The 21,756-nt window shown below is 40.2% G+C and overlaps 1 protein-coding gene across 1 annotated transcript in view; it reads right to left on the reverse strand.

The window, feature by feature from the left end:
• SEMA3D (semaphorin 3D) overlaps nucleotides 1-21,756 on the reverse strand; it is a 173,890-nt gene that overhangs the window by 25,750 nt on the left and 126,384 nt on the right. Inside the window, exons 11-13 of the mRNA XM_066592015.1 lie at nucleotides 20,100-20,244; nucleotides 3,368-3,590; nucleotides 991-1,079 (exon numbers count right to left, since the gene is read on the reverse strand). Of these exons, the coding sequence (XP_066448112.1) occupies nucleotides 991-1,079; nucleotides 3,368-3,590; nucleotides 20,100-20,244 (457 nt within the window). The remainder of the gene's footprint in view (nucleotides 1-990; nucleotides 1,080-3,367; nucleotides 3,591-20,099; nucleotides 20,245-21,756) is intronic.

The following is a 21,756-nucleotide window of genomic DNA, read 5'->3' on the forward strand; positions in this document are numbered from 1 at the left end:
TCTTACTATTAAAATCTTACTATAAAAATGTTCAAGAAAAATTACCTGATCAAGAAATAAAAATAGATTCATATATTAAAATCTGCCAACAGACGTTTAGGGTCTGTTCACATCAGTGTCAGAAGGTTCATTGAAAATATTTGTCACTGAATACATGAAAATACAGGGAAAAAATTGCTACATGAAGTGTTTTTTTGGTTCTGTGAAATACAGGAGAGCGAGTGGAAACTGAATGGACCCCATTATAGACAATGGGGTTTGTTTGGAGCTGTTTGGTTCCATGAGAGCTTTCCTGCTCTGATAAAAGTGCAGAATAAAGGAAACCCTTAGCATAGATGTGGACACATCTTTACTGACAGTTTCCAAATAGCAGATGAAGAGTTTTTTCTACAATGTAGAATGAGTGAAAATAAACTGAAAACAAAGTTAAAAAAAACTATGAGATGCGTGCCAGATTTTACACCGACTGACTATATTTGCCAATGCTAATCACTGTGCTGTTCCAATTGTATACCGTGTATGTGCACACATTATATGAGCTAATATTGATTTCTATATGTTATTGACAGAGTTAAAGGACTGTATGACCTTGTGAGGTTTGAGGTCACAGTAAATATCCATAAGGTCTGGAATTACGAGCTTAAATAACATTTAAAAGGCTTTTGAGTGCTTGATACTTTATTTACACTAAAATAGACCATTAACATTTCTTACAACCATTAACTTATTCTGAAACTTCACTCCTTTTCTGTTCTGCTTCCTTTATACGCAGCATGTTAGCCCGTGTCACTCTCAGCTTTGGAACTTCTGCTTATGCCATAACAAAATGCCTTGTCACAGTCTGCTATGACCACAGAAATGTATCTGCCCGGGGGCTTGGATATAAAAGCCCTGCTTATCTCTGTCAGGAGCAGCCTTGTCACCCCAAATATATTGATGTCAGTGTGATAGAAAATTCCAGCCCAATGTGGAGACATTTCTTCTCAGTACCTTAAATATCTGCAGCTCCTCTAGCAAAACCTCTTCCATATTCCAGATTCCTTTTGCAACACTGATTACTTTGAGAACCGTCCCAACATCTGAAAACACAAACATTGGAGATATATAACATCACAAAGAATGTGCAATCATTCAAATACTATCTTTCTACCCATCTATGCTGATCTGACTGGAGCATGCCTGAATGGACGGAGCAGTGGCCACACATGCGCACTTCTGCTCCATTCATTTCAATGGAACTAGCATCGCTGCATTCAAGGCCCATTTTTATTTTTCCAGCAATGGAGCTATTTGAGGGGATTTTTTGCGAGAAGAGTTACAGTTTTTAATGGTATCAGTTTGTGGTAAATGTGACTTTTCTCCTGCTTTTTATTGTGTTTTTTGTTAGGCCCCAAAAAAAAAAGAAAAATAGCAATTCTTGCTTTACTTTTCAAAATTATTTTTATGGCATTCACCATGCAAGATACATAAGATATTTTCATTATTGGGTTATTACGAATGCAGCAGTCCCTATTATGTGCTGCATTAAAAAAAATTAGTGGTATTTTATCAATTTAAAAAGCTATTTCAGTGAGGAAAAATGCATTTTTTTAAAACTGGATTTCTTTTAAAATACACTCATTGAACTTTTTATACACTATTTTTTAGTCTCTCAAGAGGACTTGAAGACGTGATCATTTGATCGCTGGGATAGTACACTGCATTACTTATGTAGTGCATTCTACTATGTCTATGTCAGTAGCCTATAAGACACGGCTGGAGGCGGGGTCTAGTAGGCTGCATGACATGGCAGACACAGAGGCCTTTGTCAGGCTTCCAGCTGGCATGGGAGCCCATTAGTACCTTGTGATCACATTGTGGAGTGTCAATGGCTTGCAAAAGGAACCCTCTCCCCCTGCCACCTTCTCATATGCTGCGGTTGCTATTGATTGTAGTATGTTAGGGGTTATACTGCCAGGGTCTGAAGTATCTCCATTCCTGGCAGCTACAACAGGAGCCTGGCTGTCAGTAGCCAGCCAAGACGTCACCTTCAAAGATGTATATGCAGGGATAAAGCCCAATAGTGAGGTCAGTAAAAAGGTGTATTAGTGGTCACTAAGGGGTAAACTTAGCTAGTTTCAGCTTAGATAACGTGTTTAATCACCTAGCACACACATAAATACACATTTCTATTAAATTGTATTTTTTCCTGCAGGTGGAGTGTATTGCATTTCATTCCTTAGCTCAACCACAATGTGATGGAAATGACTTTATTTCTATTTTGCAGAAGTAGTGTGTTATTCTGTATTGTGTCCTAGTTGATGCAAAACGACCTGGCAGATGCTACAATATATCACTATATGCCCAAATATGTTGCAGACTTTCTTAATGTTTAGGATGACGTTTCATATCAATCAAAAAGATGTCTGCAGCAGTTAAGGCATGCATTACAATGAATAATATACGCCCTGCCATAAATTCTACATTTTGTTAAACGTGCCCTTCAGCCTCATGCTGTTATGTGGTCAGGAAACCTCTTGGTGACTTTTTAATTTTGAATTAGGTTGCTGCGCACAGGCAAGTCGGATTTCGCATGCGGGAGCTCACGGGAGAATCCAACCCTATGCCAGCCGATATCTGCACATACATGTATTTGTTCCTCGATTGCAGACAGGCCGTGGAATGTCTGTACGGGAAGCGCAGTGGAATGGAGCACGCTGCAATTTTTCCTCCATGAGCGGAAACCGCAATTGGTTTTTGCTCGTGTGCATGAAGAATCATTTTTCAATAGCATTCTGTGGAGGGTTATTTCTGTGGAATCCGGAGGTGGACGCCAGCTCCAGACTCCACAGCAAAACTCTGTGCGTGTGCAGGTGGCCTTACAGTAGTGGGAATATTAATACAATAATAACTGAATGAAAATTGTAATAATAAATAAAAACATTAAAGCGGTTGTCTCCCCAAAACATCTCACCACCTATTTACAGGAAAGGTGATAAGTATCTGATCGATGAGGGTCCAACCACTGAGAACCCTATGAGAATGGGGGTCTACAGTTGCCAGTATGAATTAAGCAATGATCAGGCTACCGCTCTATTCATCTCTATGGGGTTGCCGGAGATAGACAGAGATAAGCAACCAGGTATCTCTGACAGTTTCATAGTGATGAATGGAGAGGTTGTGCACAGGCATGAACATCAATCTATTCATACAAGGAGACCTGGGACCAATGTTTTTTTTAACTAATGAAATCCTGGCTGGCAGACCCCCATCTGTCAAACACTAATTACCTATCTGGTGGATAGTTGTTAAGTTGCTTTGGCGGGACAACCACTTTAGCAATAAATGAGTATAACAACTGGAGAGAATTTAGAGAAAAGCACTGCACCTGTCCCAAGAAACATGACATCATACTGTCCGTCTTCGGCTATCACATGGTCAACAGCAACCTGAGTCAGCTTGTAGTCCACATTTAGTCTGGTGAACACAGGTTTACCATGAAGAGGGTACACCGACTTGTACATAAGAGGATGGTTCTTTACAAAGCTAATAACATCATCTGGGAAATCTTTGGTAGATTTTATCAATGGGTCATATGTGTTGCTTGGACACTGAAACAGACATTGAACATATGAACAAAATTAATTTAACATCTGGCAAAAATATATATAAATTATTATTAATAAGACTGAACATATTTGACCTCTATGGCATTTTGTACAGCGAAATGTCCATTTGTTAGTATAAAGAATAGAAAGGCATTTGACTGTATTATATCCCCATCTAGTGGTCAAAGAACATATTGCTGATAATGGACTTGAGCGTTAAACTGTATGATCACAGCAACTTAGAAGTTCAGCTAACATTAAAATATTGAATAAGGTGTGTTTTTATACAGATTTTTGCCTATATATTTCAGTTATTGCCACTTTTAGGTAAATACTTTAGCCAAAAAATCCTAGCAGAGGCCAATCTTTGATCATATATACACATTGCATTAAAGAACACTTGCATGGAGGCTTAGTAATTAGCATTGTTGCAGCGCTGAGGTCCTAGGTTCAAATCCCACCAAGGATACATCTGCATGGAGTTTGTTTGTTCTCTCCAAGTTTGCATGGTTTTCTCTGTGTACTTAGGTTTCCTCCCTCATTCCAAAAACATACAGATAGGTAAATATAGACTGTGAGCTCCAATGGGGACAGAAAATGTCAAGTGATATAAAGTGCTGTGTAAAATGTATGCATTATTACTGTATATAGATAAAGGTGATTATTAAGTTTAGTCAGTTGATAAAGTCACATTACTACTTTACACAATATATGCAGAGGGGTAACTTTGCTGGTTAATATAGAAATGCTGGTTACTTTACATCCATTAGTGTCCTATAACTTACTTAAATGTCAGGCGAACATTTAACCCGTTAAAGACCAAGCACAGTAAATTCACGGCACTTAGTCCTGGGCTTTAATCCCAGCCGGTAGCAAAAATAGAGTGCGGGATTATAGCTCTTGCTCCTACAATCTAGCAACAGGAGGACGGGTCCTCGGCTGTTAATCACAGCCGATTTACCTGAGGAGAAGGCAGAAGGTGTTTTTAACCACTTCTGCCTTCTCCTTTACAGGCTACATAGCACTCAAGGAGCGATATGCAGTGAAGGGAGAAAGCAGAAGTGTTACTATTTGACCTGGCCATCACATGTCACTTAGATGCCCTATGTCACAGCAGAGCTGCAGGGTCCTAGCCGACCATGATCTGCTCTGTTAGTCACTACAGGGGTATGTTTTCTCTTGTAACTGGGGATCCTATTGATGCTGCTCCTATGGATGCCCTAGCTACAGTAAAAAAGTATGAAATAAAAAAAGACAATGTAAATGGCCGCCAGAGGTCTTATAGAATGTCATAAGGAACATAAATGTTAAAAAAAATAGTTACAAAAATAGTACAAAAAATTACAGAATAAATAAATATTATATATATGAACAAACTTAAAGTACTTTGTTATTTTCAAATTAGAGATTCTCAAGCTTTTCTTTTCTAGAATCTCACAAGCTGAATCAACATGATTCTTGGGTGTCACAGCAGTCAACATCCATGCAAAAAGTGGGACATGTAGACTAATCATTGCTGGCAATAGTGCTCAAATACCAGCCAGGGTGCCTCAGGATCTGAGCCCCTAGTATCAGCTGCGGTCTCCAGTAACCATCTTCATGCTCCTCTCACTTCTGCTTCCTTCATGAAGGAAGCTAACTTGTAACTTGCTGTTCTTATGTCAATAAACATAGCAAAATATACAAAACAATCTGTAATAGATAATTATTAGAGATGAGCGGGCACCCAAATGCTCGGGTCCGCGTTATTCGAGTCAAGCTTTTCGTAAAATTTGAGCGCTCTACTCGAGTAACGAACCCCATTGACTACAATGGGAGACGCGAGCATTTTTGTATGTTGGACGCCAGGTGCCGAGCTTTTTTTAGGTTCTCTCTCTCTCTCTCCCCTGCCTGCCAGGCAAAAAATTTGCCATTGACGCACGCTGCGTCGCGGAGGGGCCAAAACAGGCGCGTCACAGTGGGGAGGAGCCAAAAACTGGGGCCGGGTCAAACACGGCTTGATGCTCGCTCGAGTAACGAGCACCATGGAGTATGCTAATACTCGAATGAGCGTCAAGCTCGGCAGAGTATGTTCACTCAACTCTAATAATTATCAGTCCTGCTAAAGATAAATCTGTCCTGAAGACTTGAGGATATTGGGAAGTGAATTACAGCTCATAAAGAACTGAGGGGCACCTTACTGGTGAAGGTCATTCTCATTTTTTTTACTTATTTTTCCTAGACTAGGTACACATAGATATAACTTATAGTACTTGTATTACAAAAATTCTATATGCTAACATATCCATAGAGTGAATACAGAATTTAAATTCTGGCCACCTGTGAATATACTTTTTCTCATTTATGTAAGTTGGGCTCCCTATAGGCAAACATCTGCAGGGTTTTTTCCTATTGCCGAAACAGCAAACAGCTAGATCGTAAAGTGTTTTTACAAGGTACAAGATAAGGTGTGTATTAGTTGTAAGAGCTGTCAGAACAAGTCTCTTGACAGGCCCTGCATGTGACTCATTTACACTGTGATGTCATCTGCCAAGCTTCACATCTGAATACTCTGTCTTTAAACTCAACCTCACATATGCATTCTTTATTCGTATTTTAAGCTGTTTGGGGGAGTGGAAATGTGCCCAGATGTTTTGGTTTACCTCTAACATTTTTCCCAATTAAGCTGTGTTTACATTGACTGTATGCGGTGGATCAAACGCACAGTAGATCATAAAGTTTCCATACACCAGAGGTCTGGCTACAAAGATATTAAGCAGCAACCATATTGGCAAGAGACAAAAGCACTTCAAGAATATGGAGTATTCCTGAAAATTCAATGCCAAGTGTCAGATGCAGTTTATGGGCAGACTGGATTGGCAATTCGATTTTCCATCTGTAATGCTTTAAATCATTGAAATGTTTTCCTGGTGTCGTTTTGGTTTATAGCTCAAAGTTTAAATTTTGGTGCATAACTACTAGAGATGAGCGATCGTACTCGGAAAAGCACTACTCGCTCGAGTAATTTGCTTTATCCGAGTATCGCTGTGCTCGTCCCTGAAGATTCGGGTGCCGCTGCGGCTGACAGGTGAGTCGCAGCGGGGAGCAGGGGAGAGCGGGCGGGAGAGAGGGAGAGAAAGATCTCCCCTCCGTTCCTCCCGGCTCTCCCCTGCAGCTCCCCGCTCCGTGCCGGCACCCGAATCTTCAGACCCGAGCACAGCGATACTCGGATAAAGCAAATTACTCGAGCGAGTAGTGCTTTTCCGAGTACGCTCGCTCATCTCTAATAACTACTACTAAAAATGGACAGTAAATCACCTCCTATGATTTCATAAGAAATTTCACACTATGGATGGTGAGGGACAGAACACACATCCTGATCCTCTAATGGCATTTAGAAAAAATGTAGGCAGGCAATATTTACTTTAAGGTGATAGTTATGCAGTTTGTTAAAAGGCAGGTGTTTAAAGAAATCCCATACTTATCCCTTTAAAGCGCACCCACTTAGTGTCCTCTGAAACAACTTTTTTGGGAGGGAGGCTCTGTACTAGTCTTTTGACAACTGTTAGTGTTTAAGCACATGAACGTGTTTTTGTCCCATTGTTCAGCCATGATAATCACGGACGCATAACGGGATGAAACAAAACCATTGATTTCAGTGGTTTCGTTTTCACTTTTCAGGATTCTCATCCATTAATTGTACGGCCAGGAAAAGATAGGACTTGCCCCATCTTTTCCTAACGTAATATTACATGTGGGAAGGATAAGGCAGGACCTAGTTTCCTGCTATTTTTTTTTTCAAGCTCCGGCGCTACGGCACAGAGTTTGAAAGACCGGCAAGGAGAAAAAAACCTTAGGGCAGCGTCAGGCAAGCATATATCAAAATACGCTCGCACCTGCGCAACCTTTTTTGCCCCGAGCAAGGGAATCATCCTGATTTAAATTAGCCTAACGAAGTGTCGGTGATTGTGTGTACGCGCAGCGTTTTGAGCAGGGGCGTAGCTAAAGGCTCATGGGCCCCGGTGCAAAAGTTTATCTTGGGACCCCCCAACTTCTCTTAACCCCTTAACATAGAGGCGTAACTTGAAGCTTCTGGTCCCAATGAAAAACCTGTAACAGGGCCCCCAACTACAATGCTTTATTCATAGTACTGGGCTCCCTAAATGGAGAAGAGAGGCCTAAAGAGCCTCCTAAGGCTTCTGGGCCCAGGTGTAACCGCATCCCCTGCATCCCCTCTAGTTACGCCAGTGCTTTTGAGCATACTCGTACGTGTAGATGTGCTTGTTTGCGCACCTCCCATAGACCTCTATTGGGTTTTTTGGTGTGCAAATACACACAAAATACAGCAGGTCTTATTTTGAACTGCAGGCACACAAAAAAGCAGTTGAAATGAACCAAGTGAAGTCAGACTGGTTCTATTCTCCGCATTTTGATGCTGCCATAAGAGCGATACTGCAGGAGGCACATTTCACACCAGAAGGTCCAGCTCACACTTTCAATGAGCAGGTAAAAGCAGGATGCAACCAACCCCTTAAAATGCTTTTCTTCTGGAGGAGGAATATAGGCTAGTGCCCATTGTTTTACCAGTTATAGAAGTCATAGCGATGCCATACTTTTATTTTAAAGGAGTATCTAAATCATCAAACTGAACTCCAGAACCTTTTTGTGCTGATCTGTGCCAACTCTGCAGTCCAGCCAGCTTCAGAGTTTCACATCGCTATTTAAAATGTCCACCAGGGAGTGCAAAAAGTCACCTCCCACAATGCCCCACTGCCAGTTACTGAAGAGTGTACATTCATAAGTGTACAAATTGTATCGTCATTACAGAACGTGAAGACACTGAGCAGCCTGATCAGTAAAACTGCAGAGCAAACAGGTCCTTAGCATTGAATAGCAATGGAGAAAAAAGTGGGGTGGAGACCTCCGGTAAAGCAATATCTCTGCAGCTTTGTAGAGTTACAACATTATACTGCAAAATTACATGTTATCACCTTATGAAGCATACAACTTTCCCTTTGAATTGTTGGAATACCCCTTTAAGTGCACTATTTAATTATAGCAAGATTCTGAGTGACTAGAATGTGGACATTAATCTTGATGGTGGAAGGTCATGTCTAGGTATGATAGACAAGAGACTGTTCAATTCTAACTTCATGAATTCTTCTCTATGTAGGTTGTGAAATTAAAATGACAAAAATCTCTTTAAGGGCTTATTCATACAAATTTTGTGCGTTGTGAGACACACAAAACTGGCTTAAATATAGGAACTCCATTCTTGTGAATAGACTTATTTTACATGAGCAATTTTTTTTCCCTCGAAGTGATGCTGTGAGGATAAAATTGCAGCATGTTCTGTCTTTTGGTGTTCCCTCGGAAAACCTCGCCAATTGTTTTCAATGGGACCTTAAAAGACATCACATGGCACTTGCATGCTGTGCAATGTGCCTGGCAATGCAATGTGATGTTTCCCATTGAAATCAATGGGTAACACTTGTGCCTGAGGTTCACAATTTCACAAAAGTGATGCCAGGCATTTCTGAATGAAAAACACCCCCCATCAGCGTGAAAAACACTTGTTGGCAAGTGCAATAGCAGACCGAGTTTCTTGGCCCAATATTGGGCTCACCCATGTGAATGGAGCCTAAAGGTAGCTTTACATTGGACAACTATTGTCCGAGTAAACGCTCAACAAAGTGAAAGTAATAGTTGTTCTGTGTAAACACAGCCATAAACTGGGTGACGAGCAAGAATTCGTTCACTAGCTGCTAATCTCTTCATTTCAGCTCACTTAAATATAATCAGTGGTTGATTAATTATCGTCTGGTGCAAACAGGTAACTGCTGCCTTTCAGCGACCAGCCAATAACATTGCAGGGAGATGTGCGCTTATTCAGCATGCATTTTCCACCGAATGTTGATTAGCTCCCGCCTTCTTTTGAATATTTTTCCTTCAGACTTAAAGGGGTTGTCCCGCGAAAGCAAGTGGGGTTATACACTTCTGTATGGCCATATTAATGCACTTTGTAATGTACATTGTGCATTAATTATGAGCCATACAGAAGTTATTCACTTATCTGTTCCGTTGCTAGCGTCCTCGTCTCCATTGTGCCGTCTAATTTCAGCGTCTAATCGCCCGATTAGACGCGCTTGCGCAGTCCGGTCTTCTCCCTGGTGAATGGGGCCGCTCGTGCCGGAGAGCTGGTCCTCGTAGCTCCGCCCCGTCACGTGTGCCGATTCCAGCCAATCAGGAGGCTGGAATCGGCTATGGACCGCACAGAGCCCACGGTGCACCATGGGAGAAGACCCGTGGTGCATCGTGGGTGAAGATCCCGGCGGCCATCTTAGTAAGGTAAGGAAGAAGTCGCCGCAGCGAGGGGATTCGGGTAAGTACTAAACGTTTATTTTTTTTAACACATGCATTGGGTTTGTCTCGCGCCGATCGGGGGGCCTATTGAATAAAAAAACAAACCCGTTTCGGCGCGGGACAACCCCTTTAACACTCATTGGTTCCTTAAAACACATCCCTAAGTTTGAGTGATCCTATCAATGAACAGTCTCTGCTGGTCTTTGAAAGATCATTTGCCGCTATGATCTCTGGCTGGTTTTGGTTCCGTGAGAGACAGTAGCAGCGAGTTTCCACTCAAAGACCACTTGTGTGTATTTATGTGTGTTCAATGGACTCAGCAACCAATGCGCATGCCCTGGGCAGGGTTCACAATTTCAAATACAACCCCCCAAAAAGAATCTCATGCTCCCTAACTAGTCGATGAACAATATTTTGGCCCATGTAACTGCCATTAACAGTTCGTTCATCAACTGCAAAACTGAACAACAAGTGTACAACATTTGCTCTGTGTAAAAGCACACAAATAACATTCACTAGTATGCTTTAGCGACTATATTAAGTGACTATTCAGATGATAATTGTCCCATGTGAACAAAGCATAAGGGTTCCTGTATTGAGCAGGGGGTTGGAGCAGATGACCCTGGAGGTCCCTTCCAACCCTACCATTCTATGGTTCTACAATAGGGATGAGCGAGTATACTCGCTAAATCACTACTCGTTCGAGTAATGTGCTTTAGACGAGTATCTCCCTGCTCGTCCCTGAAGATTCGGGGACCGCTGCGGAGCGGGGAGCTGCGGGGGAGAGCGGGGAGGAATGGAGGGGAGATCTCTCTCTCCCACCCGCTCTCCCCTGTTCCCTGCCGCAACTCACCTGTCAGCTGCGGCGGCTCCCGAATCTTCAGGGACGAGCAGGGAGATACTCGTCTAAAGCACATTACTCAGACGAGTAGTGCTTTAGCAAGTATACTCGCTCATCCTTATTCTACAATATATACAGGAAGAATATTTGTTCTATGCCGTACACCAGAATGGGGTTGTTTCTGTAGCATGTACATGGGATTTTCTCTAAACATTGAAAACCAGGAAAATAAGTTAGGCAAGCAATTACTATGTAAATAACAATAAGAAAATATTAATGAATCCACCAAAGTTCAGGGCTATCATCATTCAAATAATTCAATGGAAATGCAAAAACAGCTCCCATTGTGCATCTGAAGGATGAACACAGTATAATTACTTTGCAAACAGAAAAAAACAGAAACATAGACCACTGGATGTTCTTACAGAAATAGTAAATAGTCTCAGTTTAGGGAAGGAATATTTACTCAGGAGAATCCCTTATAATGTGTAATTATGGACTTGACATTGTTCTTAGTTTTCTCTATGTACAGCTGCTCCACTCAAAGAGTTCCAGCGAGACGTCTAACAATTTGTCCTCATGTCTCTGTAAGATGTAGACAATGTAGCAGAAAAAGTTTGTTTATCAATGACGCCTTTTGTAACCATGAAAATTCAACTGTGGCGTCTGCTGATATTTGAACAAGATATTCATCTTTTGTTTCTATGAAGAATCACGTTCCTTCAAGTAATAACTGCCAGACTCAGAGTGATCCAAGAAGCATGAAGTCAAATCAAGGCATGAATAAATATTGTACTTCTACAATGTGCCGATGAATACACCTGCTCTTATATACCTTGATATGAAATGCAGATTGATGGGAAAAAAGTTGTGTGGAGGTGTAATAGCTTTACTAACACTTCCCAGCGTACTACTTATTACTTTTGTGTCTTGAAAAGTAATGGTGGACATACATCTTGTGCAAACTATTAAACTGCACGGCGGTCCAGAGGGGATTTAAAACAAGTATCCCGCCTCTCTCACCCCTTAATTGAGGTAAACCACCAAGAATGTTGCTGTTAATACATTTACTTTTATAGACCACCAAAGATGTTACCATTGAATGCTTCACTGCACTAGCCCACCAGGGATATTAACCCTTTTACTACCATTAGATAGAAGGGATGTTATCAGTAATCCTTTCATTACTCTACTCCACCAGGGATGTAATCATAATCCCCTTCATAGCCTTAAATTGCAAAGGATATTGCTGCTAATCCCTTCACTACCCTAGACAAGCAGGTATGTTAAAGGGGTACCACCTTTCAGACAACCTATGCTCATCTAATAGCCCGCATGTGTATCATCAATCTTGTAATATACATTCATTAAATATATTTTCATTTTACCACTGTCAATTAAGGTTGAAGTGGTAGCGACTAGAGGTCTCACTGCCTGTTGTTAGGTATTGTGCTACTGTTGTTACTGGGATGTTGGATGTTGTCTTAGTTGTGGGTGAGAGGGTATCCTCAAGACTCACTGATTGAACAAGAGACAGAGCAATATAGCATGGGAATCGAGGGAAAAGAAGTACAGAACAGTTAACCACAGGCAGAATGCTAGGCTTGTAAAACACCGCCTGCCAGAAGGTGGATTGCAAACCACAGGCCAGTAGAAAAATGGGGAAGACCACCTGAAAATCAGAACTTAGAGACATGAAACAGGGTGCAAACAGCAGCAAATGAGTATAATAAGGGTAATAAGAACTTGTTATATTTTGAAAATTTGTTGAAAGCTCAAGTACACTTTAACTATCTCTGCATAGAATTAAGACTATCATAACACCTTGTAAAGCAAGAACAGCAAAAAAAACTTTTTTTTGTAATCAACATTTACTTTAAATGCAGGAAGATGTAAGTTGCATTTATATTAGTAAAAAGGGGGGCACACTACGTTTTTTGCACAAAGTCCCTCAGTTGTCTGCCCTGATTGAAACCATGTTAATGGTAGAAGAAGCAAACTAAATGTTTGTATACTCCACAGTAAGGCCCAATGCCCACGGGCGGGTCAGATTCCGCACAAAATCTAGCCATACCCACAGCCAGTGAGCCCTGTGTATCTGTATTTTCCTGGCAGCGGCATCCACGTGGATGTCTTCACTTCCGGGGTCACTGTACTGTGTATGGTCCTCACGGCTCACCATCGGACCTCCGCAGTACAGTTTTTTTTTTTTTTTTAAATCTCCTGCTTTCCCATGGGATCCCCGGCACTCCCGGTGTCAGCTGCAGGTGTGCCACAAATCGGACGGCTTCCATTGACTTAAATGGAAGATGTCTGTGTAGGAATAGCATAAAAATAGATCATGCTGTGATTTGTTTTCCGGACCGAAAGGTCCAAAAACAAATCTGCATGCTTTCATTAATTTGTGAACACCCATGCTTCCCTATGGGTGTCTTGATTTGCGGATCTCCCATGCGGGTTTCACAAATCAAACACCTCTGTGGACATTGGGCTTACTCCTTTGAAATGTTCTTGATGCAACCATAAACACAATAACAATATAAGACATCAGGGAGTGGCCTGCCTACGGAGGAGTGAAGGCATACCGTTGCTCTAGTCCCGGTCCTGCTTAGAGTTTTCACCACCATAATTGGACTGCAAGGGATTGCTGGCTACTCAAAATGGGAAAAAGGTGAAAGAAGACCTCCCAGCTTTCTTCCTCACCAGGAACACCAGTGCAGCTAGATATTCAGCAATTTGTCCCTGACTTGTAGCCTGGGGGTCAGAGCAGGCCTCTCTTAATGTTGCAGACATACAGTTAATATATAATTTTTTTGTATTGCATTTTTTGTTTTCATGTTTTGTTTGTTTTGGGTTTTGGTTAGTTTTGGATTGTCTGCATACAATACTTTTTTTACTCTCATTATTATTTATTTCTATTTATTCTTGTTTATATATATACGATTTTTCGCATCTGACTTTGCCCTTACTCAGTAAAAATATCACTATATGAGATAAGCCCTACCCCAAAAATAAGCCCTAGCTAGACTACATAAAAAAAAAATACATTACCTAACAGGCGCGGTCCGGGTCTCTCTCTCTGCTCTCCAAAATTCCATAGCTCCGACATGCGTCCTGCACTCCTCGGCTGCCGACAGAAGATCGCTTCCTGGTTGTGAGGTTCATAAATCCAGCCTCCAGGAACCGATGGCTCTGATTGGTTCAGTGAGCGCTACTCTCAGCCAATCAATGCAGCGCTCGCTGAACCAATGCAACGGCTGTGATTGGCTGAGATCAGGAAGTGATGTTCTGTCGGCGGCCAAGGAGTGCAGTATGCGCGGTGGAGCAACAGAACTTCGGAGTCCAATGGGAGAGACATGGACCGTGGCTGCTACCAGTAGGTAAGTAAAATAAGACACTCCCTGATAATATGCCCTAGTGCCCCTTTTGGGGCAAAAATTTATATAAGACAGGGTCTTATATTCAAGGGGAACATGATAGATAGATAGATAGATAGATAGATATGGTGGCAAGTGCTAGATTGTCAAGCCGTGCGGACCATCCGCAGTACTAGTATAGAGCTTAGTTAGGGATCATATTAGTAGCTTAGTTAGGGATCATTGTGTAGTACAGGATAGAGACAGGTTAGACATCTGACAGCCTACAGGGAGTTAGCGGTTTGCTTGCCATTCTAGATTAGTTGGTTTTTAGGGACCAACTGTTAGTGTAATCAGGCCTGCATCTACTTTCACCGCCTGTATCTCTGGCTGCTGAAAGCAAGTTTGAAGACTTCCCTATCATCATCTCCTCATCTATCTATCTATCTATCTATCTATCTATCTATCTATCTATCTATCTATCTATCTATCTATCTATCTGTCTGTCTGTCTGTCTGTCTGTCTGTCTGTCTGTCTGTCTGTCTATCTATCTATCTATCTATCTATCTATCTATCTATCTATCTATCTATCTGTCTGTCTGTCTGTCTGTCTGTCTGTCTGTCTATCTCCCTATCTATCTATCTATCTATCTATCTATCTATCTATCTATCTATCTATCTATCTATCTATCTCTTAACATGCACTAAGTGATGTTTACAGAGATGAAATTGGAATGCACACTGTTCTATTGCTGAAAAATCAGGCATGGTGAACACATCTCTGATCTTCCCTGGAATTTTTATATCTTTTTGTTAGTACAGAGAAAAGCTGTACAAATATTAGATTATTTACTCTGAAGCATTCTCATTGTGTCCCCCAAGACTCTGGCCAGGGCAATCAAAGGTTACCATCTTCTTTTTGAGCAATTAAACTAACAAGAATATTCAGAATAAAACATTGTATTTTCTTTAGCTGTAGGAGAAACAACATTACTGAAAACACTATTAATAAATACTGCATGTGAGCATATTTAGGAGGTAGTCTGGATTCAGCAGATAACACTGGTAGTTTCATGCAATGTTATACAGCTTTGTAATATACAGTGCTTTTTGTGCATCAGTTCTACACAGTTTTCACCCCTAAGGCTGGGTTCTCACACGGCGGACTCTCGGCGGAAATCTCACGGTTTGGCCGCAGCGAAAAACCACAAGATTTCCACCTGAGGAACCGCTGCTGCAAAACCCGCGGGGACTTTGAAGCGGCCCGGCCGCTCGATCGTCCGCCGCGGCCGGTGCTCCCATAAAGGAAAGCGCGGCCGCAGCGGGAAAAAAAATGGACATGCTGCGGTTGGCAAATCCGCGCCGCAGCGGAGGCTTCTGCCGGCTTAGCCGCAGCGGATTGGCCGTCCCGTGTGGAAGAGATTTCTGAGAAATCTCATCCACATGGCTGGCTAATACCAAGATTAGCGGCCGCATGCAGATTTGCCGATGCGCAATTCCGCACAGAATTTCCGCAGCAAATCTGCCCAGTGTGAACCCAGCCTTAACGACATGGTCTGTTTAGTTTTGGTTAATTTTTCTTTTCTCCTCTCTGCTTTTAAAAAGTCCTAACTTTTTATTTTTATGTTGACAAAGCTTTCTGTTTGTTTCTTGCAAAATGGGTTGTGTTTTTCTAGTGTAACATTTATTGTAATCTATAAAGTACTGGAAAACGTATTTCTAAGTTGGGTGAAATGGAAAAAAAACACACACAACAGCATACAAAGAGTGGCAAAAATGATATGTTAACTTTACTCTGTGAGTCAAATTTATATAGTTATATAGTTTTTTTTATTGTACTACTTTTTGAAAATATTTTTTAAAAATGCTTTCTGTTGCCATCTTCTGACCCATGCAACTTTATTTTCCTGTCAATGAGGTTGTGTGCAGGCTTGCTTTTTGAGGGAAGACTTTTAGTTTCTACTGTTACCATTTTGGGGTACATCCATACATACTTCATGTCGACATCTCCTAATATCAGCTATATCCATACACTATAAGATGTCACTAAATGTTTGCCATGAATTGCATAAAAAAAGTATGCGATTTTATTCATATCTGTCAACATAATGATATATATTAGAAGTCAAATTCTTTCTTTACAGTTTAACACACGAACATTGATTTTATTCTGGAGCTGGTTAGATATCATGTTGTTTCTTTGGTTAACACACCGTAATTAGCAGTAATGGGCATGCCACTAACATATGTGTAAAAATGTTGTACCCTCAAACCATAATTGTCAATCATGAGGGCCATGGCATGCTTGTGCTTTGCCACATGTGTATGCTTGTACATAGGGAATAACTGTGTGCAAGTCAAAACAAGTGCCACACATTAGACACCAGGGGGAAAAGGCTAAATTACCTTTTGACCTAAGGGTCAGCTGTTAGGCGGCAACTTGTAACCTATTATAAAGAAAACATGAAGGATGTATGTCTGTCTAGTGCAACTAAAACAGTTATGGTCAAAGTTTAAATGATTTTTATGGTTTAAATGCAGATCTGCAACATTAAGAAATGTGGAATATTTCCTAAGATAATTTATTTCCTGATACAAATGCCTATTAGAAATAACTCTTGGGTGGAAAAATAAGAATGGTCTATTTAGCACCCAACATTCATTCTCTTAAATGCCTCTATGTGTACAGTATCATTCCCTATCATTTCATAGTAGCAATCATGTGCCCAATGGACTTCACCAGTGTTAATCTCTGACTACAAAAATACTACAGGCAAAGAAATCTACAAAGCTATGCTATATATAAGCTAATATTCTGCTTATATGTGACTTCTTTTTTGCTATTTTGCGGTGTAGAGAGCAGTACAGGACCATAGTGATAATAAGTGTATTCTATAACAGAAGCACTCTACATGGCACAGTTGTATGGGCATTAATACATGACTATTTGATAGTTCTTGATACGTGGCTGGTACTGTTTTATGGATAGTTCTGTACAGATGTGTTCCCCTATCCAGAGGCGTAACTTGAAGCTCCTGGGCCCCAATGCAAAACCTGGAACGAGGCCCTCATCTATAATGATTTATTCATAGTACTGGGCTCCCTATATGGAGAAGAGATGCCTTATGCCCCCCCCCCCCCCAAGGCTTCTGGGCCCGGGTGCAACCGCATCCCCTGCATCCTCTATAGTTACGCCCCTGCCCCTATTTCAAATTTGATTAAGGAATGCAATTTCTCATGTGAACTTAACACATTATCACAACATGCTGGCAAAACTATTGAATTCTGCAATTCACAACATATCCACCAGGTGGCCACAATAGATAGATACAGGATAGACATCTTGTAACAGAGTATCACAAAAGCATGTTGTTTTGAAAAGCTGATTATCTCATGACACATATATCTGAGCATATCCAGTCAAGAGGAAAAACACATCTAGATGTTTTGGAGATTCTAATGTGGATATTATTAATGTGTTGCTGAACTAATATGGGAATAGCCTGCCATGAACACTACTGCAGGATTTGACACAAATTAGGAATGCCATTTCTCTCATTTGGTCTGGCTACTCAAAGAACACAGTATTATCAAAAGTTTATTGACTCTTTTAAATATTTTTTTAAACTTTGGAAATATTATCTTTTCAAGTACTCACTTTCTTGTTGTGATGTATGTTATTGCATAATAGTTGGCTAATAGCTACAAATACACAGAACTTTAGAATCTTAACCTGAGCTCTCTGGCAAGATCTACATAACTTAAAGTAACACTTTCTATATCAATTGACTGAAAAATGGAAATTAATGCTTGGATATCATCCTATGTAAAGTGACTGAAAAAAACAGATGAAGTTTAAAAATGCAATTAACTGAATAATACAGGCTTTTCCATGTTTCAATTGCCAAACTCAACTTTCATCAAGTTAAACAGTACCATGCAGTCTGCCAACTGCTAAAAATTAAATATTAATAAGCTATTTAAGGTGAAAAACAAACCCAGGAAGGAATGAAAGTGTTGAAGTCACTACTTTCAAACAAAACACAAACATTGTTTTAGAATTTCTATTACCGCAAGATAAAACATGCTATGCAATCCAAGCAACTACTGGAAAAGGGTTAGTCATGACTATAAGGCTGGGTTCACACAGGGCAGATTTGCCGCAGAATTTCCCTGCGGAATTTCGCTGCGGCAAATCCGCCTGCGGTCGCTAATCCTGGTGTTAGCCAGCCATGTGGACGAGATTTGTAAAAAATCTCATCCAAGCGGGGCGGACAGGCTGTCGCGGCAAAGCCAGCATTAGCCGGCGCTGCGACGCGGATTCCCGGGAAGCAGCATGTCAATTCTTTTTTGTTGTTGTTGCGGCCTCGCTCCTCTCTATGGGATAGCCGGACGCAATGGAAAAGCATGCAGTGAAGCTGCTCCAAAACCCGCGGCTAAGTGCTGCACTTTTTGAAGCTGCGCTTATCCCGCGGAAATCTCGTGGTTTTTCGCTGCAGCAAAATTGCCAGATTTCTGCGGTGAAGCAGTCCCATGGGAACCCAGCATAGCATGTTGCAAAGGCTATCTCCAGAACATGTTTTGCAACATACATAGGATTGTCATAAGAACTGAGAGGAGCATATCAAATAAGAAAATATCAAGTTATCAAATAATCTGGAAGTACACTAAATGTTTGAGATAGTATACAAGATTATCTTAGTGTGAAGACTCATGATTTAGTAATTGCTTGGAGTAAAGTGGTTTGTCACTAGAAGCACTGACCCAGTGACACTACATGGTGTTCAAGATATAATTAATTAGTGAAACAAATTAGGTATTGCATGACACTCACAAATTATACCTTGTCTACTTATCCATCATTCAAGTCAATACTTCTGAAATATTTATATTCACATATGCCTAACTTTAAAAAATCACCAATAAATATAGTCACTTGAGGCATTTTCAGTGATTTCAGCAATCAATACTATCTCTAATGGACATTTCTATCAATATAATTATCACAACTAGATTGACTGGATGTTCACTATACAAACATGGAGAAAGGGTTGTAAATGTTTTAAGAACTGTCAAGCTGAGGATTCGGCTTGAATTATTCAGCGTCCATGGCTTGGTCTTCCAAATTTTAGGGACATGGCAACAGTCAAACTCGTAAGCACTTGATATGAACATCGCTTAATAATGCTTGACTCTCCCTAGCGGCGCTGATGGCTGAAGCACAACAGCGCCGCTAGACTTAACATAGGAATTTTGACTTTGCCTGACAGTCATTCAATGTATCCTCAAATTGTATGATTTTACGACGGTTGTGAGGATGTAACAAATCTAATGACACCAAAATCATCCACCAAAGGTCACACAAAGGGGTCATAGTGTGGTGCAAGAAAAGCCTGTAGGCTTATTTATATTAGAAATGCTGACATTTTGAAATGCAAGTTCGTTTGTAGCAATATATGTATTGTACTGAAGCTGTACACATGTAGTATTACTAATGCCCCAAACAATAACCATAAATGTGATGCACAATCGATTTTGATTAACAATTATTATCTTTGATCTTTCTGTGCATTTAGGCCAGGCAGTAATCAATATGGCAATTGGAACATAAAGAAGTTGTAGTGATTATTGCTGTGTAGAAGTAACTTCAGATAACTGCTAATATCAAATGAATAGGTCAGCGATTAAATGTACAGCAAACTATGATTGTTCCCAGTAGGAGAAACCAGGTAATCTTGTAGATATAATACCTTTTATCATGATGCATCATGTATTTTTGTTATCCATTAAAAGGTATCATATCTACAAGATTACTTGGATTTTCTTACTGAGAACAATCACACTTTGCTCTACTGGTTAACACAGTACCAAACTTTTTTCATTTTACCTAAATGTACAGCAAAATGTTAACTTTCTGATATGTGCTTTTTACTTACACATCATAAGAAAATTTAGAAAAAAAGATATACATACTGTTCCAGGGCGTGGATAGGGGATTCGTCCATCATATTGAACCCACTTATGATCTGGACTTTCTTTATGAGCATAAGGACCATTGAACACTCCCCTTATATCCGCCATGCTATATACACATACAGCAGATGCTTTAAAAATAGAGCTAAAATGAGATAGAAAAACATTTCCAGATGTTAAGATGAACTGCTAATAAGAATCACTCAAAATACTGTAAAATACAATAATCACTGACTTCACTTAAGAAACTACCTTGTGTCGGTATGCTCATTGCACTTACTAAAGAACAAAAACTTTTTTAGAACAAATGCAAATCTCGTAATTCATAAATTAGAGATAAAAAATACCAATAGAATGCTGACAGGTCTGCTATCCATCATATTAAAACAACATAAAGGAATAACGAGATCACTCAGTAAGGGTCTACTTTAAGTTCAAGTATTGTACACATGGAAGAGAGATTTTCTGTTATTTTGGTGGCCCACCTTAATTACTTAACTTATTTCTAATACACGTTTACTATGAAAGGTTCTTTGTGACATAATTCCAGAGCTTATGGCTCATACATCATGTAGATTTAATGGCCTATATCTTAAAACCATAATGTTTCCTATTATTGAAAGGTCAGGTGAAAAAATAAGCGGTTATTACCTTTAACTACATCTCTGCTCAAGCTACTTTAGTAGTCTGGATGTAATTTTTCTACTTAAGGTCTCAATCATTTGAATGGCAAAGAAAAGCTCAATTCATGGTAAATTCTGTAGAGCCTTAAAGGAACGGTCATGCTTTATTTAAAAAAATAGAATAAAATGAAACTGTGCTTTTTTTCTAAAAGAAAGGAATTTTTTTATGCATAGAATAGTAAACATAAAGGAAATCTTTCAACCTTTTTGAATTGGTAGTTCTGCCAATAAAGAATTGCTGAGAGCACAATAGTATGTAGGGTTATGGTAGAGCATGCTTTTGTATGCTCTAGAATATAAAGGTAGGTTCTAGCCTTGCTCCCATGCTGCTAGAGCGTCTAACCAGGAGGTTGCTGAAGTGGTCAACCAGAACTATAGACAGGGAGGAGAGCACTTCAGCCAGAATCTCCACCTCCAGAACACCTGTAGTGGAGCATGAGCTGTCACCAGTACTACATTAGAAGAACTGCTTACAGACTCCCTTTAAAAGCTGTTAAATTCCAAATGTGATGAAAGCTTCTGATATAAACTCAAATTACATTAGCCTGTGTTCAGATTTAGTATTTCAGATGTCTATATGTATAAAAGTGAAAATTAGTTTGTTTATTCTTGATATTCTCCTACATGCCTTGATGGATCTCAATCAAACTTGGTACACATACTCTTCAAGATCCAACTTAAAATTCCAGGGATGGGGATGTTTTCAACTGTTTGTTGCTCAACCAATCACAGCACAGCTTTCATTTTACTAGAGTAGGTTAAGGAATAATGATTGGTAGCTGCAAACCATTTTTTACAGTTTTATTAAATAAGGCCTATTGTATACTCTATGGTAAAATATGCTTTGTGATTCAGTATGGTGAGTAATTTAGATGTGTGATAGGTCCAGAATGCCTCCAAAGAAAAAAAAAAAGCCTGGTTCAGACACAACGATTGTCGCTCAAAAATCTTTTGAGCGATTTTTGAGCGATAAT

Source organism: Eleutherodactylus coqui, chromosome 2, assembly GCF_035609145.1.
Source record: "Eleutherodactylus coqui strain aEleCoq1 chromosome 2, aEleCoq1.hap1, whole genome shotgun sequence".
Classification (NCBI taxonomy): domain Eukaryota; kingdom Metazoa; phylum Chordata; class Amphibia; order Anura; family Eleutherodactylidae; genus Eleutherodactylus; species Eleutherodactylus coqui.